The 27,342-nt window shown below is 42.2% G+C and overlaps 1 protein-coding gene across 1 annotated transcript; it reads right to left on the reverse strand.

Moving 5' to 3' along the window:
* Positions 1–7,004: 7,004 nt before the first annotated feature.
* blvra (biliverdin reductase A) lies at positions 7,005–27,297 on the reverse strand. The gene is made up of 7 exons (XM_041948332.1): positions 27,102–27,297; positions 26,334–26,453; positions 9,777–9,896; positions 8,677–8,774; positions 8,291–8,398; positions 7,866–8,034; positions 7,005–7,651 (listed from the first exon to the last, which is right to left on the reverse strand). Exons 2-7 carry the CDS (start codon positions 26,450–26,452, stop codon positions 7,396–7,398), a joined length of 870 nt encoding a protein of 289 aa, XP_041804266.1. The 5' UTR covers position 26,453; positions 27,102–27,297; the 3' UTR covers positions 7,005–7,395.
* Between the last annotated feature and the right edge of the window lie 45 nt (positions 27,298–27,342).

A 27,342-nucleotide genomic window follows, 5' to 3' on the forward strand; every position in this document is an offset into this window, starting at 1 on the left:
GATTCTAGTCAGTTAGTGAGCAAAGAACTGGTGGGGACGTTAGCAGTGACACAAATGGATGCGATTTTTGAAGGATCTACATGAGGTGGGGAAGTTTTTTTGGGGGGAAATTTGGAGATGCTCCATCAATCAAGATTAGTGGGTTCATCATCAAGTGCATGTCAACTAGACAGAGAAACAAAGCCCTGAAGATTCTTACATTTGCAGATAATAGCTGTGTGTAGTATTTCGCAGTGCACAGGGAAGGAGTAAGGGAGATGTAAGTGGTGTGCCACTATCAGTAAATGGCGAGTCATTTTGCAGTATTAGGGGTGTTGGTGAAGTAAGAAGACAACAAGATTCCTAGAAGAAGAAAAGGAGGACAGTACTTCAGTATTTTTGACTTTAGGATCATTTCCAGAGGGAATGTCTTGACTGTGTGTGCTACATGGTGGGCTGTATGAGAGAGCTCCTGTCAGATGTTTCTGTTGCCAGGAATAAAATAATAATCATAATAGTAAAACAAGGATAGAAAATTTTTACAAAATAAGATGGAGAATAAAACTCATTCATAAAATAGTACAAATAAAGTAGAATAAGGATGAAAATAATATAAAAAGGATGCATGACAAGATGGGAAATAAAATCCACTGAATAATAGTAATACAATAAAGATAAAAATAGAGTACATAGTGCATAAAATCACGCAAAATACAACATTTTTAAAAAGTACAGCAGTGCATAAAGTGTGAGGCAAAGCACAAAAGTTTCAGACCCATATCAGGAAACCCATAGCTTGTTAAAGAGAGATAAAGTGAAGAAAGTGAAGAGATACATTTTTAGATTTCTTTTAAAAATGTTTAGCAAGCTGGCTTCCCTGATATCTATAGCTAATATATTCCAGAGCTTTCGGGCGTAATAGACGCTGTCATTTACCTGCTGCAACGAGCCTATATGCATCTTGATGGTGGAGGAGGCACTGTGAGGATCATATTCTTTGATTTCTCCAGTGCTTTCAACACCATTCAACCGCTGCTATTGGGTGAGAAGCTGCGGGGGATGGGTGTTAACAACGCAGTGATCTCCTGGATTACTGACTACTTGACAGGCCGGCCACAGTTTTTCTGTCTGGGCAGCGGGCTGTCTGATGTGGTGGTCAGTGATACAGGAGCTCCACAGGGGACTGTGCTTTCTCCCTTCCTCTTCACCTTATACACCACTGACTTTAAGTACAACTCTGAGTCATGTAACCTGTACAAGTTCTCTGATGACTCAGCTGTTGTCGGGTGTAAAAGAGAGGGAGAGGAGGGGGAGTACAGGACACTGATAGACAACTTTGTTGAGTGGTCCGAACAAAGCCACCTGAGGCTGAACATTAGCCAGACCAGAGAGATGGTGATCGACTTCAGCAGGAAGAAGACGCCTTCACAGCCACTACGGATCAAAGGGGAGGTGGTGGAGGACTACAAATACCTTGGAGTGGTGATCGACAACAGACTGGACTGGAAATCCAACACAGAGACTGTGTACAAGAAGGGGATGAGCAGACTCTCCTTCCTGAGGAAACTGAGATCCTTCAACGTGTGCAGCAAAATGTTGGAGATATACCAGTCTGTGGTTGCCAGCACCATCTTCTTTGCTGTTGTATGTTGGGGCAGCAGCATCAGAGCCAGCGACACCAACAGACTTCATAAGATCATCAAGAAGGCTGGCTCTGTACTTGGACTCAGACTTAAGTCTTTTGAGACTGTGGTGGAGAGGAGGACGCTGAATAAACTGCTATCCATCATGGACAATGATCAGCACCCTCTCCATCACACAGTGGACAGACAGACAGAGACAGACAGCAAAGTACCTTCTCCCACAGGCTGCTACAGCGCCGCTGTCAAAGGGACAGATACAGGAAATCTTTCCTGCCACATGCCATTGCACTGTACAATAACAGTTAATTTTGATATTTTATTATGTATAGTTTGTTCTTTATAGTCCTACTTCACAATTTTTCACTTATTTCACTGTGTGTAATGCTGCTGCTGCACTGCAATTTCCCAGCTTGGGATAAATGAAGTATATCTGTCTGAAAATGCTGAATCACTGATTTTCTTTCAGCTGTTGCCAGCAACCTCAAATAAACCAGCAGCAGATGGTCATGGTGTTCTTGAAGGCAAATGGCAAACAAGAGAGTTAGCAATGTAGCTTGGTCCATTAAGGGCTTTGTAAACAAGGAGGACGACCTTAAAATCAGTTGTAAATGTTACAGGAAGAGCAGAGCAACTAAAATTTTGTGCATTATAGTAATCAAGTCATCTTAACCCCTTAACACTGATTGTCGCAAATTTGCATCATACCGCTTTAACCTGCATTGTGTACATTGTGAGATTTACTCACACAGTTCCTTATTGAACAACCCAAGAACCACTTCGCTGAGTGTTAAACAAATGGGCTATGAAATTATTCTCGGCAAAAAGCTATCACAATAATCTATCTATAATATAGGAAAATAACAAAGAAACAGAAAACGCTCACTAAGAGGAAAAATAATGAATCACTATGGCTATGAAAATTAAGAAACAAAGGATGCTCCAGAAGGAGGAAAACACAAAGGGCTATGAACACAGAAATGACTTAACAAAGCTAGAAAAGAAAAACCACAAACTCAAAATACACTCCCAGCTTGTCTGCCAAGTCCCAGGCCGTCAGGCTCTCATCGACCCCTGAGTCTATGAGGGCCTTGAGGCCGGTGACGATGGTGTTGTGTTTTACCTGAACCGGTGTGAATGCTCCTAGAGCAACATCCGCCGAAGAGGATGGACTCACTGACTCGGGTCTCTTGGCGGGACATGAGACAATAAGGTGACCGTACTCTCTGCAGTAAAAGCACCGACCCTCCGTCAGTCGGCGTCGGCGCTCTTCGGGTGTCAACCGAGTCCGGTCCAGTTGCATGGGTTCGTTACCTTTTTCGGTGAACGAGGACGGAGATGAGGCTGAGGCAGCGTGTCGAAGCTCCTGCCGGCTGGGGTTTGAAGTGCATGGGCCTCTTTCCTCTGATGTCCGGTTATCTCGGTGTTGCTTGAGTTTGTGGATCCGGTTATCTGTTCGGATAGCCAGAGCGATCAGCGAGTCCAGGTCCGATGGGAGGTCCAACATCTCCTGAATGGAGGTCGAGAGTCCTTTCAGGAACACGTCGTATTAAGCTGTGGAATTCCACCCACTCTCCGCCGCCAGTGTGTGGAAGTGGATGGCGTAGTCACTGACGGAGCTGTGATCTGTTTAAGGCCGCTCAGCTCTCGAGCCTTCTCTCGGCTGGTCATCACCGGGTCAAAAGTTCTCACCAGAGCCTCCTTAAAGTCCTTTAGGGAGGCACAGAGTGGCGATTCTCGATCCCACTCTGCCATAGCCCAAGCCCTCGCTCTACCGGTCAGGTGTGAAATCATGAAGGCAATTTTTGATCGTTCTGTGGGAAACGCAAAGGGAGAGTTCAATATGAATAGAGCAGTCTATCATGAATGCCTTGCACTGACCCGGTTCTCCGGAATAGCGTTCCGGTGGAGCAAGCTTGGGTCCAACTCCGGTGACGGGGAAACTTCATGGTGCTGCAAGGGTTCTGGTGGGTTGACGGAGGTGATCAATCAGGTCCTGTACTTGTGATGACAGCTGACCTAGCTGTGACGCCATGGCTGCCTGGAACTCTTCCTGACGGAAAAGACGAGCTTCCTGGGCATGAACCACGGCGTTGAGCTGGCCGGTTTCTGCTGAGTCCATGCTGGCCAGTGTGTACTGTCAGGCCGGGACTCAGATCAGGACTCAGACACAGAGATTTACTCACACAGTTCTTTATTGAACAACCCAAGAACCACTTCGCTGAGTGTTAACAAATCTCATCAGAAAATCACTCAATAATGAGGAAAACAATTCGGCTAAACTCTAATCTAAGAAAAGAAACCAGAAACTAATTTATCAAAATTACAAACCAGAAACACTCACGAAGAGGATACAATAGACGATGATCAATACTGTGGCTGTGGCAAGGACAACGGAGAAGACAGGCTCGGGTGAATCGCCGACGGACAAAGACACACTGGCACAAGACAAGGGAGACGCAGACTATTTAACACATGGAGGGTAATCAGGAACAGGTGGAGACAACAGATGATCGGGGCGGACACACAGGTGACACATGAGGAAGGGCAAGTGCTCTGAAACGAGAGGAGAGTTAGACCTTCAAAATAAAACAGGAAATGACAAGGCAACAACCCCATGACAAGACAAACCTCAGTGTGACACATTGCAGCCAAATCGTGCATGCATTCCTCTAATGCTGGTTCGTGCATATTCAACACACACCTAGGAACCTTTTGCAAGCACTGGTTTCTCGTCAGACCGGTCAAAATGAAAACTACATGTCACGTGGCCGGGAGAAGTCGGACAGAATACCCAACTCCAATATAAATTGAACCCAATTAAGAATGCAAAAGTAATTAAAACTTAACACCAAAAACTTGCCACGTGGCCAGGGACGATCTGGGCAAACTGCCCTTTAAAAACTAATACAAATATAAATTAAACCCAATTAGGAGATTTAAAAGTAATTGAAAGCAATTAAAACCCGACAACGCCACCTAGAGGTTAGCACCTCTAGGACTCTAAAAAGGTTCACAGGTTCTTTAAAAATCAGGGGTGAGCAGAGTAAAAAACAAGTCAAGGGATAGTTATCTAATTTATTAAAACAAAAGTCACAATAATGTACATAAAATAGATGATACCCAACAGGTCCATTAAACCCAGCAGTACCCCTCGTCCTCTGACTACCTCGACCTCTAATGGAGTCGCTTCCCACGAGCCACACCAGCAACCATGCATCTCCAGCAGCCGATTCCTCCCTGCTCTGGGAACAGCCTCCGACCGTCCGCTCCCTGCAGCACCTCCTCTGCTAACTCCGGTCGTCCTGAAGGAAGGTAACAGACCTGAACCAGTGCCACCGCTACCACAGCAAGCTCAACATACATCCCCACCCTGGCACCGCAGCCAGCCCTCCAATACCCACCGCACGTGCTTTTAAGGAATACTGACAATCTTCCTGGGCGGTAGTAAATCTACCGGCCCTGGCTGGAGTGTTCTCGCTGGACAGGTACCGACTGCTGCAGTTCGGGCATTGGTGTGGCTGTCGTCTGGGGTGTATGCTCTGCCAGTTCACTATCCTCCAAGCTGGCTGCGTGTGGCCGCTCTCTCTCCCTTCTTCTACTTTTCTTCTCTTCCTGTCCGATACCTGTTGCTGATCTGCTGATTGCTGCCCCGGGGCTTGATCAGTGTGCTGTGTTCAGGGGCTATAGGAAAACATGGCATGCAAGGGTAGCCACTGCATACATTAAAAAAACACAACCCATTAAAAGCATGCATTTTCTAAACACTGCAGAATTAAAACACAATAAGTTAAATAAAAACATGCAGCACAATATTAAACATGCATATAAAATCCCCATCAACTCCAGCCCTGTCACATACAGCCGTTGTGTTGTTGTGACAATGTAATGGTTGTAAGCCAATGTTGTGGCTGTTTTGATGAAATAAATTATTTGGAATGCACAAAAAAGATGTGGACATATACTGTTTGTTTGAACCCTATTCTAGTTGGTGCTATAATGTAAATAGTTGGGCTTTTAGATAGATAGATAGATAAGTATTTTTATTGCATTTAAGCATTAACGCCTTTTGTCGCTAATTTGCATCATACCTAAATTTATATCTGTTGTATGTGCTACAGAAAAATTAACAAACTCCTCTTATTTTAGGATCAATCTGAAAGCAAAAACACAAAGAATTAATTTTTAAATAATAATACCAAGACTCACATCCTCAGATTTAATGGAGGGAGTCAGATTGTTAAACAGCATTCTCTTTTTGTTAAAGGACCAACTGGCAGGATTTCAGTTTTGTCCTCAATTAACCTTTAAACTTTTTTAACAAGAAATTATTGCTCATCCATTTATTTATTGCCAAAAAACAGTTAATAATGGAGTTTATAGCTGCTGCATCATTTGGAACAGCAGAGATATACAGATGTGTGTCATTTGTATAAGTATAGAAAAATATAAAATATATATATAGTGCAACAGACTCAGCTCATTCGCCCATTCCTGATCTGAAGATTCAGGGCCCTTGCTGCTGTCACTGCTGTGGCCTGAGATGGTTTCCACGCCCCTTCAAACCTCTCTGGTGTTGTTCCCCTGAAGGCATCTTTCTGGCTTCCTCCTCTAGCTGTCTTTGCCTCTCCCTATCTCCATTTTCAGCTCCCTCTGCACCCTCCTGAGTTCAGTTTTGTCCACATATCTCAAAACCCTTTTCTTCTCATTGAATAGGGCTTTCAGTTCCGTGGACACCCAGGGTTGTTATTTGGGAAGCACCGCGCCTTCCTGGAAGGCACAGTGTTGTCCACACAGAAGTTAATATAGTCTGTGATGCAGGTCGTTAAACTGTTGATGTCCTCCCTCTGAGGACTGCACAATGCTTCCCAGTCAGTGGTGTCAACGTGTTTAAAAATGCTTTCTTTTGGAGTAAGTATACAAGACAAAATCTGAAAACACTTATAACAGTGGTGGGACATATAGTACACTCTCATTGTCATGTTAGCAGACTCCACAAGAAAGAGAACTTGTCAACGTTCAGTGTTGCCAGAATTGGATGCTCCCTCTCACATTTTCTTCAAACTCAAATGCAAAAATAAATAACAAAGACTCATGCATTCCCTGTGATCCAGCAATGGCCAGCTGCTGCAGGAGTCTACAGAGATTCACAGATGTGCAGTCGCCTTCTATGTGGAGTCCCAGGAGAGATGTTTCACACATTGTGTTACTTTGCAGTCTACACAGTGTTCTGTAAAATGCTACTCTGGTTTTCCCCACTAAATCTTAGGTCAATTCACCTTTTCAATTCTTCAAAGTACTGACCAGGCTAACGGGCCCTCTGTTGGGTTTTGATTACATATTTAAACATGTAGACTAAATGAAAAAGGCTTCCAGTAAGTCAGCTAGTGTTGCCAAGTTTTCCTTTTAATTATAAGTTCAAATGTTTTTTTAAAAAAAGAAAAACAATACCTTCCATCAACAACAGTCATTCCAGGTGCAGCCTACTGAATCTTTGCTGGATGCTGGACAGCTGTTCTATATGATCTTTCCAGTAGCCACAATATTCTACTTTCAGGCGCCCATGTCTTAATATGTGCTAATCATGTTAGAATGTATTATTATATATTATTCAATGACTCATCTTTCAAACAGTAATTCCCTCTGGTGTGATAAAATAATAAGTTCTTACATTTCGCAATACAAAACCTTAAGGGCATGATGATGAAAAATAATTAGAAATTAATGTTTGAATAAGATTAAGATTTATGATTATCATAAACTAGAGAGTTCCCTTTTAATTTTGGCAAAGTTGTTGTATCTTCTCAGCCAGCTTCAAGCAGTGTAGAATCCTGTTTTTCTCTTTCTGGAGCTCCTCGGAACTCACTTGGCCTGCCAGCTTGGCAGAGAAGTGAATCAGGTCCTTCATGAAAAGGCCCACAGCCTCTTTGGATGCGGAAGGGATCTGGGTCAGAGTGCAGGAGTCAAAGCGAAAGTTGATGTTCCTGCACCTGGGGAGGCCTGGTCCCCGTTCCTCAATCCACATCAGAGGTCTAAGGACACAGATTTTAATTAATCTTTCCATGCTTCTTAAATTCTCCCTGTATAATTTACCTGTATGCACATCAGTGCTCTCTTAACTGTCATGACAACCAACAGTGGCTACAAAACTGGCCTTTAAACATGTTGTTAATCTGGCCACTCCCCAATGAATGATCACATGTGAAGAACTTTGTTATTGCTGTGGTAGACATAATCCTCTCTCACTTGTTTTCAGATGTTTTCAGTTTTGCAGTCATCTTGCTGTAGCTGTTACCGGAGTCCTCCTCAATGGTTGCTGCAGTTACTGAAAGCTCACCAAACAACTCAACCAACCAGGTGAGGCGAGCAATGCCAGTGAATGCTGGAAAACCAAATCCGGGCTTCAGAGCTCCACCTTGAACAAATTACAGTACACACATTATTACTATGCCCTTATAGACATATTGTGAGTTTCAACCCTAAAACATATTTTCTTCCAGACAGCTTTTTCAGACAACTTTCCACATTAGACTGTCATTTTATGAAGTAGACAACACCACAAAACTTAAGACATACTCTAAAATTAAACTAATAAAAAATACTTTCAGTGCTTATTTTAAAAACTGAGAGGTACGTTTGTCACCACAGAGATACACACCACTGTCTCTTACCAGTAAAATGAAGTGCACCTTCTTGCAGGATTTTTCCCTCTACCTCTCTCCTCAGTTCTTTGTAGTCTTCTGTCAGTAGCTCGATGTGTTCCTCATGAAGAATCAGTCCTGACCACATACACACACACAAATGTTAACTGTGGTAGTAGAATGTGATGCACAAATTGTTAGTTTGGCCTATGTGTTTTTGCAAAAATGCCCAGAGCTGATGAAAGGTACAGAGCATTGATTTGAGGATTTAGTAGTCATTTAGTGTAATCAGGAGCACTGAATCTTTACCCTGACATTTTCCTCATAGTGAAAGATGCTGTTCATGTTGAATAGTAAACTGCTCCTCCTGACCTGCAGACATGTCGTACTTACACAATGTTATACATTAATATCACCTTTTTCCTGGGCAAAATCCCAGAGCTCCACAGCAGCCATGTAGTTCATGGTCATGGGATATTCGACACAAACATGTTTACCTGCCTGCAGAAAAGTCCTGATGAGATAAGAGAAGGGAGTTTTCTTGGTCAATACAGTAATTCTGCTTAGAAACTCTAAAACTGTGCATTCTGTTTCTCCATAAAGGGAAACGGATTTATAAAAAAGTTTAGAGGACAGAGCCATTAAGTTATATCGTGTCCGTTGACACATGGTGACATAAAAATCTCTCCACAACATGTGGCATGTCAGTACCTTATAAAGTTACAAACAGTTGCCTATTTACACATCCAGCAGACACAGAGCAAGATTAGCAATGATTCCGAGTTGTTTCTCTGGCCACCTTATGAATTTAAGTCCAGTATCAGCGCTGAGCAGGTGGTGTCCAGAGGATTTATCTGAGCTTTTTCAGTGGAAATAGCTGCTTTCTGCTGCCAAAACCAAAGACATGTTTCATGAAGATGGCTTAGGAAAGCATGGCTTACTGTGTCTGGAATTAACTTCACAGACTGAACCGGGATCAATCTGTTTTCTAAAACTGGAGCTAAAATGAGCAGACTAAAGTCTTGTTCCTTTCATGACTTAGAAACACAACAGCTGTTAGCTCAGTCTGTTGCTTTGTTATGCTTGTAATTATGACATTTCAAGGTAACGTGACTGACGTGAACTTTCTTTGTACAATATGCACTGAAAATGAGAAGATATGTTAGAATAAAATGTAATTTCGCAAATTAAGTGCATCCCATTATTTTATTCTCTTAAGCTAGTACAAGAGGTAGGATTTTGTTCTTACTTATCAACTGGAGTATTGCTCAGCGAGTGAGCTCTGTACTGCCGCTGGTGGCCAGAAGACGACCTATGCCTCCTTCATCTTTTTACTACCAGTGGCTACTCAGTGACTGAAATGCATTCTGAAATATGGCCAGGACTGATGGCCCAACACCATTCTAAAATGCTTTCTGGTGGGTTTTCCTTTCATTTTGAGTTAATTCATTGATTTATTCACTGACGTATTCAATGTGGCAGAAACTGTTTTGTAGTTGCTTGTCACGCACATTACCTGATGTTGTCCGCATGCGATTCATTTTCAGTGCAGATGAACGCCACATGAATGTCTTGTCTGCTCACAGCCTCTTCTACTGATATCTGACTCACTCCCTGGTGAGTGTCCAGGCTTCTCCTGTTGACAAGAACATCTATCAGAATGATACTGATAAGAACACCGCTCTGATAAAAGACACTGTCATGAAAGACGATATAGATTTTGATGAAGCCATTCTGCATGCCTCGAGCTGTGAAGCTGCACTGAAAACAAGTAACAGTTAAGCTAAAAAGAGCCTTATCTGACGGTTCAAACTGGAAACTGTATTTCAGCTGTTGAAAAATAACATTCATGAAGTGTTTTATAATAAAAAAAAGAAAAATGTTGTGTAGGTATATTTAGATAATAGAGAAAGAAATGTGGAATTGCTGGTTCTTGTCATTTATTTATTTTTCCACATTTTATTTCTAATTTATTTAGGGGGCAGAGAGGATGTTACCAAACACTTTGATGTTATACTCATGTTATGTTGTTGGCACAACGTTACGAGGAAGCTGCTAATAAAGTTGCAAATGAGTACACAGTGGATTTACGTTTATTATTATATTTATAATATAATATTGTTTATAATATAAACAATCTATATGCACCCCCTCCCCTCCTGGGCTGCGGTAAAATTGCCAAGCGTTGACCGGTCCACAGTGATAAAAAGGCTGGGGACAACTACTGTAATTGACGAAAATTAAAATGGACACTCAGTTTAATAGCAAAAACTAATGCAGTCTAATCCAACAGCCATGCAGTACATTAGGACTGTACACAAATCATGAGTGGAATCAGAGTCTGCACTTCAGTCGGAGGCGTCAAATCAGTGGGGGATGCAATATTTCTAATTTGTGCGTGTGCTTTTTCATGCCTTTGCTTGGTCATGCTTTTTCTTATGTGCAGATCACAGGTGACATTTCTCTATCTCTCTCTGAGTTATCTCTGAGGTAGTTTTTTTCATGATTTGCATGTTAACAGGGACATCAAACTCATGCATGGACATAATATCCCACATGATATTGCAGCATTCCTGCGAAAAGCAGGACGGCACTTCAGCAGGGACCGCACTGGACAGCACAGTGCAGTCCCTGCTGATCACTTCAATAACAACACCCACAGAACATGTGGAGAGGCATCAGAACCGTGACAGACTACAAGCCTAACACTCAGCTTGCCAGCCATGACCCCACCATGCCTGACACCTTAAGCTGCTTCTTTGCCCGCTTCGACACATCAGGTAGCAGAGAAGCTACACACCTACCGTATCTTAATTTTATTCTTTCTAATCTTTCTCATCTTTTTATTATCTTGTTTCTAGCACGGGGGTTGCACTGCAAATTTCATTGACATGTCCATGCTCAATGACAATAAAGAAATCTTGAATCTTGAAAAGAAGCTATATGCTTACAGGGTTTTCACATTCTCAGATTTCATCACTGGCCTTGTGAAAACTCTCTCCATCTAGGCAGAAGTGATTTTCGGTGAATTGCCAGTGTTCTTGCATTAAAAATTTTGCTTTGTCATATCCCTAATAATGAGGCGTGCACTGACACTTTCTGATAAGCTCGCTGGTGGACTGCTCCAGAAAAGTATAAGCAGTCTTTAGCACTGTGAGTCCTCTCTTCAATGTTGTGTTCAAAGGCCCTCATGAAGGTTTGATACTGTAAAGGGTCCCCATCAAAAATCTGAAATGAATCAGAAATCTAAATGTCCTGTCTAGGAAGGAAGGAGACTGCTGCTCAACTGGCAAGAATTTAATTTAATTTGTTTTTCCAAGACTGTTATTAGATGACCATCAGTACTGCCTTGCATTACACAGTGTGCAGAATTATTAGGCAGATGAGTATTTTGAGCACCATCCTTTTTATGCATGCTGTCCTACTCCAAGCTGTATAGGGTTGAAAGCCTACTACCAACTAAGTATATCAGGTGATGTGCAGCTGTGTGATGAGAAGGGGTGTGGTCTAATGGCATCAACACCCTATATCAGGTGTGTATAATTATTAGGAAACTTCCTTTCCTTTGGCAAAATGGGTCAGAAGAGAGATTTGACGGACTCTGAAAAGTCTAAAATTGTGAGATGTCTTGCAGAGGGATGCAGCAGTCTTGAAATTAGCAAGCTTTTGAGGCGCGATCACAGAACAATCAAGCGTTTCATGGCAAATAGCCAACAGGGTCGCAAGAAGCGCGTTGAACGAAAAAGGCGCAAAATAACTGCCCGTGAATTGAGGAAAATCAAGTGTGAAGCTGCAAAGATGCCATTTGCCACCAGTTTTGCCATATTTCAGAGCTGCAACGTTACTGGAGTGTCAAAAAGCACAAGGTGTGCAATACTCAGGGACATGGCCAAGGTAAGGACTGCTGAAAAATGACCACCATTGAACAAGAAACACAAGATAAAACGTCAAGACTGGGCCAAGAAATATCTTAAGACTGATTTTTCTAAGGTTTTATGGTCTGATGAAATGAGAGTGAGTCTTGATGGGCCAGATGAATGGGCCCGTGGCTGGATCAGTAAAGGGCAGAGAACTCCACTCCGACTCCGACGCCAGCAAGGTGGAGGTGGGGTACTGGTATGGGCTGGTATCATTAAAGATGAGCTTGTGGGACCTTTTCGGGTTGACGATGGAGTGAAACTCAACTCCCAGTCCTACTGCCAGTTTCTGGAAGACACCTTCTTCAAGCAGTGGTACAGGAAGAAGTCGGCATCTTTCAAGAAGACCATGATTTTCATGCAGGACAATGCTCCATCACACGCATCCAAATACACCACAGTGTGGCTGGCCAGTAAAGGTCTAAAAGAAGAAAAATTAATGACATGGCCCCCTTGTTCACCTGATCTGAACCCCATAGAGAACCTGTGGTCCCTCATAAAACGTGAGATTTACAGGGAGGGAAAACAGTACACCTCTCTGAGCAGTGTCTGGGAGGCTGTGGTTGCAGCAGCGCGCAATGTTGATCATGAACAGATCAAGAAATTGACAGAATCTATGGATGGAAGGCTTTTCAGTGTCCTCGTAAAGAAAGGTGGCTATATTGGTCACTGAATTGATTTTGTTTTGTTTTTTGAATGTCAGAAATGTTTATTTGTATATTCTCAGTTGTTATATTGGTTTACCTGGTGAAAATAAATAAGTGAGATGGGTATATATTTGGTTTTTATTAAGTTGCCTATTAATTCTGCACAGTAAAAGTTATCTGCACACACACTAAGCCTCCTAAGATAGCCCAAACTAAAAAAGCCCCACTCCAACTTCCAGAAATATTCAGCTTTGATATTATGCGTCTTTTGGGTTGATTGAGAACATAATTGTTGTTAAATAATAAAATCAATCTTCAAAAATACAACTTGCCTAATAATTCTGCACCACCTGTGAAGGTGCAGAGTAGTCCAGTTGTAACTCAAACTGAGGACATGCTTGAGTACCCTCAATTCCACATTGTTGCATCTGAACAATATGGCTTGAGAATTCACCTCCACATTTCTCACCTTATATCTTGCATCCAGCAAATGTGGATGCAGTCTGTAACCTGCAGAAATTTCATGAGATGGCTGCCCAACTCTCACAGAAACAAATGTTTTTCTCATCGGCATTCAAGGTGCTGACCTTTCCTTTGCTCTCTCTCCGAAATCAAATTCATCCCATCTGATCTACCAAGCATAGCACTAGGCACTGGAGAGCCTTCAGAGGCTCTTTACACTTTTATTCTAGTTATTGATAGCTATTTCAGTCTCCTAGTGAAGCTGGTCTTCTTTTTTCCTGAGCTACTATTCTTGCTCTTCCAAAGCATGTTTGTCCTATTCGTTTGTCGGGACAGCAATGATGTTCCTCGGTCAATTTGATATTTAATTATCCAAAATTGTCAGAAACCAAAAAATCCCAATAAACATCTGCAAAAACTTGCTGCAGATTTTCTACCAGTCTGTGGTAGCGAGTGCCCTTCTGTACGCAGTAGTGTGCTGGGGAAGCAGCTTAAAGAAAAAGGACGCAGCACGCCTGGACAAACTAGTGAGGAAGGCAGGCTCTGTCGTTGGCACAGAGCTGGACAGTCTGGCATCTGTGGCAGAGCAACGGACACTGAACAAGCTCCTGTCCATAATAGACAATCCTGATCACCCACTGCACAGCAACATCTCCAGGCAGAGGAGCAGCTTCAGTGACAGACTGCTGTCATTGTCCTGCTCTACTGACAGACTGAAGAGATCGTTCCTCCCCCACACCGTATGGCTCTTCAACACCTCTCGGGGAGGGTGACAAAAACAATAACCAACACAACAACTCCGAACCCACTACACACCTACACCACACAGCATAGACACACGCACTTTATCACACACACATCCATATGCTGGACTCCATCACACACACATCTATATGCTGGACTTTATCACACATACATCTATATGCTGGACCCAAGTGTGGACAAACCGACTGTTGCAGACTGTTATTTTGCACAACTGCACGACTGCACTCACATTTAACCGCCAGATGTCTATCTTGTATAACTTAGTTCTGTATTTTATCTCACTATTTTTTTTCTTATATTGTTAGTTGGTATTTTGTATTGTATTTTTGCCTCCTTACTTGAAAGTTGTTCTTTTTTGCATGCCTTTGTGTTACCACCTTTTGAGCTGCTGGAAATGTAAATTTTTCTTTGGAGATTAAAAAAGTATCTATCTATCTATCTATCTATCTAAACATTGTTTATATCTCATTATTAACTCAATTTGTTTTTGAATCACAAATGAACAAGATAGTGTAGCCAGTGTAACCCTGAATGTTCAATGCATAGCTTGTGTTTGCATCACATGCTGGGTTATAGAGCAGTGGAAGTTGCTCTACCCACTTGTCCCACACTGTCCTAATAGCTGCCAGCTTGTCTCTCAATTATCAAATCAAATTACTCTAGAGAAAATATAAAAGTTTCCAGAGACATTGTCTCTGCATCCAACAGATTGGCTGTTGATTCATCCATCCAGCCAGGATGAGGACCCCCAAATAAGCATTTTATCCAGCTTCCTTCACTTGTCCCCCAAACACGCCTTTCTTCTAGATTAGTCATTTCGAGAATGATTTTCTGTATTGAGTTGGGCATGACCAGCCCAAAAGCTGACTACATGTCTGTCACACGAGTCACTGCCATCCTTGTGGGCCCTGGCACTGTCTTTAGTTTTCTTCAGACAGCTTTGTCTGGCATATATTTGGTAATGAAGACCACTGTATTTCACTATTTTTTGATGTGAATGTCTTGCTTTGAGGAATATGAATAGCAGTTTCCTCATTTGGATGCAAAATGTGAAAGGAACCATTTTTAATTTTATATTTTTATCACACTTATTAAGCCAAGCAGAAGAAGTTTCATACCAAAAAATACAACTTATTTTCTTTTTTTTTTTACTTTAAAATGGGTCAATTTGACCCGCAACATAACAGGACAGTTAGCTTTTGGGGAAAGATATTAAAAACAAATACAACCTGCCCCTTCTGCAATGAAGGCAATCATTTGGACATGTGATATCCAGAGATAGATTTGGAACAACAACCCCCACTGGCTGCAAGCCCTTCAACAAACTGCAGCAATGTTCTAAACTTCCAGCCAACTTTGAACGGGCAAAGAAAATAACTCAGTCCATAGTGTATTTCATTTCAAAAGTCCTGCGTCCGTTCAGCATCGTTGATAATGTAGGCTTTCAGTACATGATGCACACAATTGAGCCCAGCTATATTACACCATGTCATCGTGTTTTTACTGAGAAAGCGGTGCCTCAGCCTCACCAAGAAACTGAATTAAATGTTGTCTTAGGGCCATCTCTTAGGGCCAGAGGTAGCAGTACTCAGGTGACAGGGAAGGCAACTAAGGAGAGCAAAAGTTGTGCAGCAGAGGATAAGAAGCTTCAAGTTTGCCCATGTGGCTGGCAGAAAATAACATCAATCCGAGGCCTTAGAACTCATCAGGGAAGGAGGAAGTGTTTAGCGGTGGAAGGGCAGAGTGGCCGCATCGACCAGTATTTCTTGAGAAGTCAGTCGAATCAGTCGGATGAAGTCCAGCGACAGGTAGAAAACCACAGTTCGCAGGATATCAGTAACACTATCCCTGGAGAGGAGGAGGTACGGAGAGGGGATGCAGTTGGTGTTGAGGGCAACAGGCCAGCCAAGGAGAGAAGCATGGAGCAGAAAGCTAGAGTTAGGTGGCCGAGGGCTAATGATAGCAAAGAGTGGGAGGCAGTTGATAGAGATTTATCAGTCATATTAAGCAGGCTTAGAGGAGATGTAGTGGAGAAATTGGATAAAATTGGAGATGTGATCTACTCCTATGGTCGAGAGAGATTTGGGGTGCTTGTCAAAAGGAAAGGCGAGAGGGTGCAGGTCGGCAAGTCTAGGCGGCAAAGAGAAATAGAGAAGTTAGTAAAGGAAAGGAGGCAGTTAAGAAAGCAGTGGAGGAAGGCGACAGAAGAAGAAAGGGAGGGAATTAAGGTGTTGCAGGAGGAACTGAGAAGCAGGTTAGCAGTACTCAGAAGGGCAGAACACCTTAGGGAGAAGAGAAAGAAGAAGGAACGTGCAAGGTCAGCATTTTTTAGGAACCCCTTTAATTTTGTGAAAGGCTTGTTTAATCAAGAAAAAGGAGGGCAACTTAAGGCAACGAAATCAGAGATTGAACAGTATTTGAAGTCGACGTATTCAGATTCAAAGGAGAATAGGAACATAGGTCTTCCACCTGACATGCCACCATTAGGGGAAGTGGAGCAGGAGATGTGAGCCCACCTAGGTGGAGAGAAGTGGTGGAGGTGGTTAGGCGTGCAAAGGCTTCTTCGGCCCCAGGGCCTAATGGAGTCCCCTACCGTGTCTATAAGAGTGCACCTGGCATCTTAAGGACACTATGGAGATACCTGAGAATAGTTTGGGAGAAACAAAGTATTCCAAGAGCATGGCGCAGGGCAGGAGGTGTCTTCATCCCTAAGGAGAAGGAGTCATCGGACCTTAGCCAGTTTCGGATGATTTCTCTCCTAAATGTTGAGGGAAAGATTTTCTTTAGTATCGTAGCACAGAGGCTGGCTAAATACTTAGAAAGGAATGGTATGATAGATACGACAGTGCAAAAAGCAGGGATACCAGGATTTGCGGGATGCTTAGAGCATACTAGCATGATTTGGCATCAGATTCAGACAGCTAAGAGGGAGAAAAGAGACTTGAATGTTGTATTTTTAGATCTGGCTAATGCGTTTGGGTCAGTGCCACATAACCTTATTTGGAGTTCCTTTGACTACTTTAAAGTGCCGGAGATAGTTGTTAACTTGGTGAAAGCATATTTCCAAGACATCAGACTGTGTGCAAGTATCGCAGAGCTCACAACAGGCTGGCAAAGATTGGAGGTTGGTATTATGGCAGGATGTACAGTGTCCCCGCTAGCTTTCACAATGGCTATGGAGGTAATTATTAGGGCTTCCAAGTGGGTCGTAGGTGGAGAGAGACGGCAGAATGGAATGCGTCTTCCACCAATTAGGGCTTATATGGATGATATGACACTGCTAACTTCAACAGTGCCATGTACAAGGAGGTTGTTAGATAAAGTCAATCAGAATCTCAAGTGGGCTAGTATGAAGATTAAGCCTAGTAAGTCAAGGAGTATTTCAATATACAGAGGGAAAGTAAGTGATAGAAAGTTTGCTATAGATGGTGAGGAAATCCCAACAATTAGGGAGAAATCAGTTAAGAGTCTAGGACGGTGGTACAATGTGGACCTGAATGATGTTGAACAGGTTGTGCAATTTAGAAAGGATGTTGCAGAAGGGCTGGAGAGAATAGATAAATCAGGGCTCCCAGGAAAACTGAGGTTGTGGTGCTTGCAGTTTGGTTTGTATCCTAGGTTAATGTGGCCAATGTCAGTATATGAAGTCCCATTATCTGTAGCAGAGAGAATGGAAAGGCTAGTTAGCTCTTATATTAGAAAATGGTTGGGTGCTCCCAGGTGCTTAAGCAATGTAGCTTTGTATGGGAAAGGAATGCTTCAGCTGCCAGTATCCAGTCTAACAGAGGAGTTTAAATGCACTAAGGTTAGGACAGAACTTTTATTATCTGGGAGTAAGGACATGTTAGTTAGCAATGTGGTTCCGAATCCTTCTGGGGGGAGGAAATGGAACCCAAGGGCAGCAGTGCAGGAGGCAGAGGCAGCTCTTAGGCATGCAGAAATAGTAGGAAATGTTCAATTTGGCCGGGGAGGCTTGGGGCTTGGCCCAGGCAAACCAGTGTGGAATAAAGCAGGTCTAAAGGAGAAAAGAAAGCTTGTAGTGGAACAGGTGCGTAGGCAGGAGGAGTTGTTAAGAGGGGCAAAAGCAGTTGGTCAAGCCAAACAGGGACAATGGTTGAATTGGGAAGGTGTTGAGAAGAGGAAACTTAGTTGGAGGGACCTGTGGAATATGGAGGAAGGCCGTATTAAATTTCTGATAGGGGCGACATACGATGTGTTGCCAACCCCGCAGAACCTAAGTCTCTGGGTACAGGGCGATCAATCGTGCCCACTCTGCTCAGGTACAGCAAGTTTAAAGCACATTTTGTCAGGTTGTAGAATTAGCTTATCACAAGGCCGGTATACATGGCGGCATAATCAGGTGCTGAGAAGCTTAGCCGCAGGCATTGAGGAGAGAAGGAAGCAGGTGAATTCTGGAAGTTCTAGAAAGGAGAGGTTAGATGTGCAGTTTGTTCGAGAGGGGGAGAAAAATAGAGCTGCTAAGTCAGGGAGAAAGCAGGTAGGTGGCTGCCTGGTAGGGGCTGATGATTGGCAAATGCAGGTCGACTTGGGAGGAAAGCTAGTTGTGCCCCAGGAAATAGTTTATAGTAATCTGAGGCCAGACATTGTCTTATGGTCCATGAGTAAAAAGACTGTGTATTTTATTGAGTTAACAGTCCCTTGGGAAAATTCAGTGGAGGCAGCTTATGAAAGGAAGAAGACTAAGTATGCAGATTTAAAGACAGAATCTGAGCAGAGGGGATGGAAGACCAGGGTCTGTCCGGTTGAAGTGGGGTGTAGAGGTTTTGTTGCAGGGTCAGCTGTTTCACTGTTGAGGGAGCTGGGAGTGCATGGGGGGGGGGGGGCAGAGGACATGCATGCCTAACCCGGCAAGAGAAGAGGTTAAAGTCTGAACAAGACACCTCTCCTCTGCTCTGCTTTCCCCGCCCCATCTTCTCGCTCTGCCAATAGGAAGAGAACCAGGAAGTTTAGATAAGGTGGGGGTGTGGCCAGCTAGAGTCTCTCTTTGGGACCATGCGGCCTGTTCAGGTGAGTTTGCGTGGTAAGACACAGAGTTGGCTTGTTTTTTGATCTTTTTGGTTGTTTTCCTGTTTTGTTTGCTTCTTGAAGGAAATGTTAGGGTTTGTTTTCCTGCTCTGTTTGCTTTTTGAAGGAAATGGTAGGGTTTGCTGCTTCTTGAAGGAAATGTTAGAAGAGGCTGTTAAATCTAGTCTGTGGTTTAAGGCCTCCACCTTCAGCACCTTCTAAATTTTCCACCCCCTACCCGAACAAGGGTCTGTATCCAATCCCTACTTTCATCTTTTGACTCTACCTCTTTATTTTCTATCCCCTACCCGAACCAGGGTTTGTATTCCCACCCCGCTTTTTCTTGGTGCAGTTGGTGAGAGGCAGGGGTAGATGATGGTAGTGTGGCAATCGGCAGTTACATGTGGCATCTAGGCCTGTGGTAGCATTGTAGCAGCTAACAATAGCTAAAGCGGTGAGAGTATGATAGTATCTTAGCAGTTAGTATTGGTAGCTAGCAATTAACATTAACAGTATAGGTGAATCTAGCTTTATTGTCTTCTTCTGTTCCTCTTAGCAGGTAGCGGTTAGCACGTAACATTAGCTAAATGGTAGCATCGGAACTGTATTGTCTTCTTCTGTTCTTCCTAGCGGTTAGCATTAGCATTAGCAATAGTTAAATGGTAGCATCGGTACTGGCCACTACCTGGAGCATCTCTGGGTCAGTTGAACGTGGCGGTGCTGTTTGGATTGTGTAGGAGCAGTGTGAACTGGCACTAGGGGGGGTGACTCTGGGACGCCGGAGTTCACTGCCTAACCTCCTGGAGGTGTAGTGGGACTAAGTAGGCGAAACACTGTTGAAGGGAGGTTTCCACCTGATGACCCCCAGAGACGTGTTAGGAATCACTGCTCTTTGGCAGGTATAGAGGCAGATTAGAGCTCCAAGGTTCTTCACTGAGAATGAATCCTCTTTTTGAGCACAAGTATCTTGTGTTTAAATTAACTGTGAAGGCCTTGAAGAAAGCACTGAGAGCGGCACCGACATATGATACACGGACATCAAAAGCAAGTCAATCATATGTCACCATTACCGCTCACTAAATCACTGATGGCTGGCAGCTCGAGTCTTGTGTTTTATAAACTAGAGTAATGCATTAAAGTCGCACAGAAGCAAACATGAATGAGATGTTTCGGACTGTCGCACAGGGATGGGGGCTCACAACCACTGACATGGTACTAGTTATCAATAACACTGCTAACATGGTAGTGGCTACACAGCTGGACAACTTATAGCTCAGGAAGTGTTTTGCACACAACGTCAACCTCGCCGCACCGAGAGCTCTAAAACTGCTGCCTGTGTCACGACTGCTGGGGAGGAATTGGTGAGTCTTGGGATTTTTCCACTGCAGCACAACCACAAATCATGCCCTCAAGAAGAAGAAAATTTGAGCTAGGGTAGGAGGTAGTAGGAAACATTTACATTTGATTCAGTGTGACTTTTTTCTTTGAGATGTCGACCACAGTCAAATGGGAAAAGTAACTCTATACTGCAATCTAGAACCACATCTGTGAGAGTACTGAATGGAAAAATGATTTTGAATGAAGAAACAAATATATTTCAAATTGTGGTTTTTACGGTTCATCCATTGTAGGGCTGTTGAAATTGGCCAAAAAATTAGGTTTGAATAATCTCGCTTAAAAAAAATATATATAGATTTGAACCAATCAAATATCAACTATACATTATTATATTATTTCAACATAAACATCCTTTAAAAGAGCTTTAGGGCATTCAATCGTTCGCAACTGGACCTCGTCAGTTTGTCTTAGAAGACGTTTCGCCTCTCATCCGAGCAGGCTTCATCAGTTCGTACGCAACCAGACTAGATAGGACAGCTCTAGTCCAATGCAATGATGTTAGGTTCAAGTATTTATCCCCTGAGTGAGACCAACCCACAAAAACAAGAATGGTATCACTCTATTGTGAGGCAAAACGATCCCCCCATTAAGGCGGGTTGGGGTGCAACCCTTTGGTGTCAACGACAGTCGTTAGCCTCGTTAGTCGTTAGGCCTCTCTCTTTTGAGGGTTTACAGAAAACCTACTCACACAGACCAATACCTCCTTTTTGACTCACATCACCCACTGGAACACAAACTAGGTGTTATCAGAACTCTACAACACAGAGCTGATAATGTTCCAACCAGCCAACAGGCAAGGGACAAGGAACACAAACACCTAAGAGGGGCCCTCAAAACCTGTGGTTATCCCAGCTGGTCTTTTGTGAAAAGTTCTGCTGCTTCCAGAAAGAACAGGGTGACAGAGGAAGAAAAGAGGGACAGACGACATAACATCGTCATTCCATATGTGTCTGGTGTATCAGAGAAGCTCAGGCGAATCTTCAACAAACACAACATCCCGGTACATTTCAAACCTGGGAACACTCTCAGACACCTCACACTCAGAAGAACAATCTGGTGTATGCAGTCCAGTGCAGTGAGGAATGCACAGACTTGTATATTGGGGAAACCAAACAGCCACTGAGCAGACGCATGGCACAACACAGAAGGGCTAACTCTTCAGGGCTGGACTCAGCTGTTTACCTGCATCTCAAGGAGAAAGCACACTCCTTTGAGGATAAAAATGTGCATATTCTGGACAGAGAAGACAGATGGTTTGAAAGAGGGGTAAGAGAAGCTATCTATGTCAAGGTTGAAAAACCATCTCTGAACAGAGGGGGAGGTCTTAGACACCACCTATCTCCCACATACAATGCTGTCCTTTCATCTCTCCCTAAGAGATTCAAAGATTTAGCCTCTGAAAACAAACAACAAAGCCATTCACACATGGCTCAAGGAGCCTCCCAATGACAACAATCGGACACTAACGAGGCTAACGACTGTCGTTGACACCAAAGGGTTGCACCCCACCCCGCCTTAATGGGGGGATCGTTTTGCCTCACAATAGAGTGATACCATTCTTGTTTTTGTGGGTTGGTCTCACTCGGGGGATAAATACTTGAACCTAACATCATTGCATTGGACTAGAGCTGTCCTATCTAGTCTGGTTGCGTACGAACTGATGAAGCCTGCTCGGATGAGAGGCGAAACGTCTTCTAAGACAAACTGACGAGGTCCAGTTGCGAACGATTGAATGCCCTAAAGCTTACAATGACCTGGATGAATGAGAATATTCACAGGCATCCTTTAAAAGATTGACATACCTACACATTACAAAATGAACAAAGGACAAGCTCATTTCAGCGTGTCCTACATTGAATGTCAATCAAAGTGACATTGCGTGTGCAATTGTGCAGGTCCACGTGACCCGGAAGACTTCAGTTTCCCAGACAAACGGGAGGAATTCCATACACATGTTATCTGATTAAGGACTATATTTTTCCATGTTTTGTATGTAAAATGGAGACAACGACTAAAACAAAATAAAACTCCTCAAAACCTTCTTGGTTTGTCTTGTTGCTGTTCCAGCAATCATCACTAACTCTGGTTTAGTTGAAATGAACTCTTAATTCACCGACTGGGGACAGAGCGAGAGGGCAGACATCAGAGAAGCAGTAAATCCTTCATATTTTCACATCTAACTCAAGATTTATTTCCATTGTACATTCTGACAGGAGAGACTTAAATATGATTTAAGAGACTTAACAGATTTTCTGAGTAAAAACGTATTAATTAAAATTAATTAATTAAAAAACAGTAATTACTGGACAATGGAAACTGGATTTGTGACTCCTGTCCATTATGCAGTGCTTTCAATGCAGCCACAACGGCAGTGCACATTCAAATATTAACTTTTTATAATCAATTGTGTGGTTTTGTTTTACAATTTGAATATTAATTTTGAATTTAGAATGTTCATTGACAGCCCTAGTCTGCTACCGGGGTATCTAACCTACTAGCAAGAAGCTTAGTAAGCATCTTTACATTTCCATTTAAAAGCGATATTGGCCAATGTGAGCTACACTCCTTTGCATCCTTAGTGGGCTTCAATAGAAGTGTAATATTAGATTCTGTGAGTGTGTGGCAAGGCCTCCTGAGCCAGGTTATTTATTATTATAACATTTCAAGAAGGAGAGGAGCCAATTTGGATAAAAATCGTTTTGTGGTATAAGCTGATCTACATTTCAGCTGGTGGGCCAAAAGTCGACTCGGCCTTTCTTCTGAGAAGATTGAGGTCCTTTGGTGTATTTGGACACTGTTAAAAACTTTTTATGACTCTGTGGTTACATCTGCAAAGTTCTACACAACGGTCTGCTGGGGCTGTGGAAGCTCTGAGAGGGACAGGAAGAGACTAAATAAACTGGTCAGGAGAGGTGGTTCTGCCCTCTGGACACCACTGAGGATGTAGGTGAGAGGAGGATGTTAGCCAAGCTGACATCTATAGTTGATAACCCCTCCCACCCCCTGCATGACACAGTGGGGGCCCTAAGCAGCTTCTTCAGTAACAGACTGCTGCATCCACCCTGTAAGAAGGAACACTACCACAGGTCCTTCATACCAACAGCTGTCAGAGTGTTCAACTCCAGCACCAGTTAATGTAGCACTGGGTCCATATTCTGACTGCACACAAATTACCTTGTTTTTTCACTCTCATTGAGTACTCTACCTATCAATACATACTGGTATTCTACTGTGACACATATATATTTATTACTGTGCAATATTGTAAATAATGTACTTACTTTATCTGTACCCACCATGTGCAATTTCTACCCATGTGTAATTTGTGTAAAAACTGTTTAATTCTATAGAATGTTTGGCAGTATATATTTGTGGCAATATTTCTTATGGTTCTTTATGGCAATATACATTTTTTATATATATTTTCTTTTATATAGCCCTTTGCATAAAATGTACATATATAGTAAGCTTTTATTTTGCATTTTGTATTTCTCTATTCTGTTGCTATTTTTTTCCAACTGCTATTACCTGCTGCCTGTAACACCTGAATTTCCGCAGCTGGGAATTAATTAAGTCTTGTTTTATATTAAAATCTTACTTTATGATCTGAACATACCTTTGTCAGATTTACATGAAAAAAAATACATACTGGGACCTTAAACAGCCAACACATAGGCATACACACATTATTATGACACACATTTTAACATTCATTACTGTTTATAACCAAACATCTTCTTCTTCTTTATGCATACATCTTTGAAATGTATGCATAAAACAGGCACTGGTTGTGTTCTAAAGCAAAATAGCAAAATAGGCATGGCATGAATGAATTAATGTATGAATGAAACTCACCTTTTCTTTACCACACAGGAAAACCATGTCCAAATGGTCTCATTAGTTTCAGTTTCTTATTGACTACTGTTGCTGCGGCATATTTAGTGCTGAACTCCAAATGTCAGGCAAAATCAAATCAAAAAGCAAAATCATTGATGTCCTTAAAGTCAAGTTTGTGGGCCAGCTGGCACTCTATGGAGAGCACTGAGAGCATTTAACTTCTACTAGGACAAGGTCGAGTGCAAGCAGTTTTTTTATGAGAAGTTCACGGGCAGAGACAGGAAATGTGCAGCTGGATGCACAGGACTCTATAAATGCTCTGTAGTTCCATTACATGACAGACCTAACCATTTTTTGCATTATAAGGAGGGAAGGTAGACTGCTATGTGATGGAAAATTGGGAAGATTAAAAGCCAAGTTTTTTTTATGGGACGCAGAAATACTATATAAAGTTTTAACAAATATGTATTTTGACAAAATATTGCAGCAAAATATTTAAAGGTCAGTGGGCCCTTCCTTGATGCATGTTGCGTGTTCCCCCACTGTCAGGGCCCCAATGACCATGCTTCAAACCATAAAGTACACGCACCAATAGTGACACTCCCATCAACCAAGTGCCAACGCAGATACAAACCAAGTACATGAATATGCAAGAAACCTACATATGTGGCATCTACAGTAATTTTTGTGTATTGTAATGTGCAGTAAAATATTATGAGGACTTTTTTGCAACAACGCCTTAGCAATACAAATTGCATAGAAATGGGATATTAGCCTAGAAGGCACTGCTCTATAGTGCACTAATGAAACTCCTTCTGTAGGCCACTAATGCACAAAAATACCTACACTATGCAGTTGTGATTATTTTGCTGCTGATTAAATGAATATCCTTTAAAGCCTACCCACTGCAAACCAATATGGAATAGTGATTAATACCACTTGGTACATTAATTTGTCTACTATGTAACATAGTATCACAGCTTAGAATCAAAGTTGTAGTGTAGGCTGCATAATGTAGACAACAATGAACAATGACCTTGATCATGTCTTAGACTCTGAAGGTATTTGGTTGCCTTTTGCTATGTGAAACAGTCAATATTTTGGTGACATGTCGTAATTTTTGCTGGTCAGTTTAGACAACACTATAGGAAGGACCACACAGTCTACTTCCACATATACTGTAATTAATTAGGTATCAATTCACGATATGCAATGCAGTGAATAATAGATTTATAAATGAATAGAAAAAAAACAAAAACAATAAATAAAGATCTTTTTATGTAGCCTATGTTTGAATCTATCTATCTATCTATCTATCGTTACAAAGCCTGTGCTTGCATAATGTTACACTTTTATAGAATGGCTTGGTTTTTATTTGGACTTTTTTTTTAACATGTGTGCTTCTCGTCTGTCCTCTGTCCTACTGGCGCCCCAAGAAGAAGAAAAATGAAAAATTGGACTGTTGTTGGAATTTGGTTTTCTCATTCTTCATTTGAAAACAAATATACCATGTGATATGTTTTTTAATTTACTATCTAGTTTAAAACAAAATAAAAAAGTGACTTCTGTTTTTTGGTTTTGAAGAAAACAAAGAATTGGCTAAAGGTACATGGACCTCTTCATGCTGCAGTTGAAAAAGGAGCAATGATAAAAGTAATTGCTAACCTGAAATAGACCATTTGCAATTGGTTTTTCATTTGGATCCTGACACAACAAATGCTTTCTGTTTTGGGTTTTAAAATAAATTACCCTAACCAAACTCATTCCTCATGCCTAAACCTAAATAACCCAACCCCGACCTTGTAAAACATACGGTTGACGAAAAAGGTCAACAGAGAGAGAAACAGTGGGGAGGGGGGGGGGCAAGCCAGTGTGCAGTAGCAGTAGTGTAAGTGTGCATGTGTGTGCGCATGTAAGTGAGTGGGAAAGAAAGTTCAGCAGATTAAGGTAGTTTGTAAGTATGCATTAAATGCAAGGGTGTAGAATCAAGTAGAATTAAAATGGGCAGCTTGTGTGTATTACCTGGATATGAATCCTCTGACAGCGAGTTTCTCAGCATGACTGCCAGGCAGTGGAGCCAACATGTCTCTAATCCTCACCCGTCCAGCTATGCCGATGCCAACCACCACCGCTCCGAGCATACTGAGAAACAAAGATGTTATGGAGTAGTTCAGTGACTGGAGTTAAACTGGTTGTCCAGGATATCAAAATATAATGATGGATGGTCAAGTGAACCCTGTTATATGTTCAAGCCAGGGTCAAAGAGGAATTATTAAAAAAAAAAAAAAACAAGTCACCACAATCCATCGGACGAGTTTGGAGATGTTCCATATGTTTTTATATATTTTTAATATGGTGGTGGACAGGTGTGTCCATATGTGGTGCATTACAAATTACATATTACAAATTACAAATGTTGTACTACAGAGTCAGAAGCTCAACTCAGGATTAAAAAAGGCCATTAACAAGCAAGTCACAGTTTGACTGCAGCTGTGTCAAGTTACAAGTGATCTACAATTACAGTTAGTGGTACTGAAATATACGTATTAATGTCATAAACCCAACACAACTGGTGCCGATCTCCTGTGTCTAACTGAACCAGAAAGACAAACTGACAGCACAGTTGATGTAAAATACGGTAACGTATCCTGTCGACACGAATGGGGACAGTTCCAAACAACTTCCTTGCTGTGTAGCAGCATATGGCTGTAAATGTCAGTGTTGATGAGCATTTGTTCATCGACATTCGTCGGCGCCAGAGTCACTGGTAAAACATTGCTATTCCCTTACCTGTCTTTATTCAGCCCTTCCGTGACCCAAGCGAAGAAACTTAGCTATTGTGCGTGAGCAGAAGACCCAACAAGACCCCGACGCTTCGATCCACAGCTCTGCGAGAATTAACGCCTTATTGGGTGTATCTCATTTCTCTCAATTGTCGTATCCGCTTCTCGCTTTTTCTTCTTCTTTTTCTTCTTCTTCTTCTTCTTCTTCTTCTTCTTCTTCTTCTTCTTCTTCTGTTTGGTTTTACGGC

The sequence above is a fragment of the Chelmon rostratus genome, chromosome 12, assembly GCF_017976325.1.
Source record: "Chelmon rostratus isolate fCheRos1 chromosome 12, fCheRos1.pri, whole genome shotgun sequence".
NCBI lineage: Eukaryota > Metazoa > Chordata > Actinopteri > Chaetodontiformes > Chaetodontidae > Chelmon > Chelmon rostratus.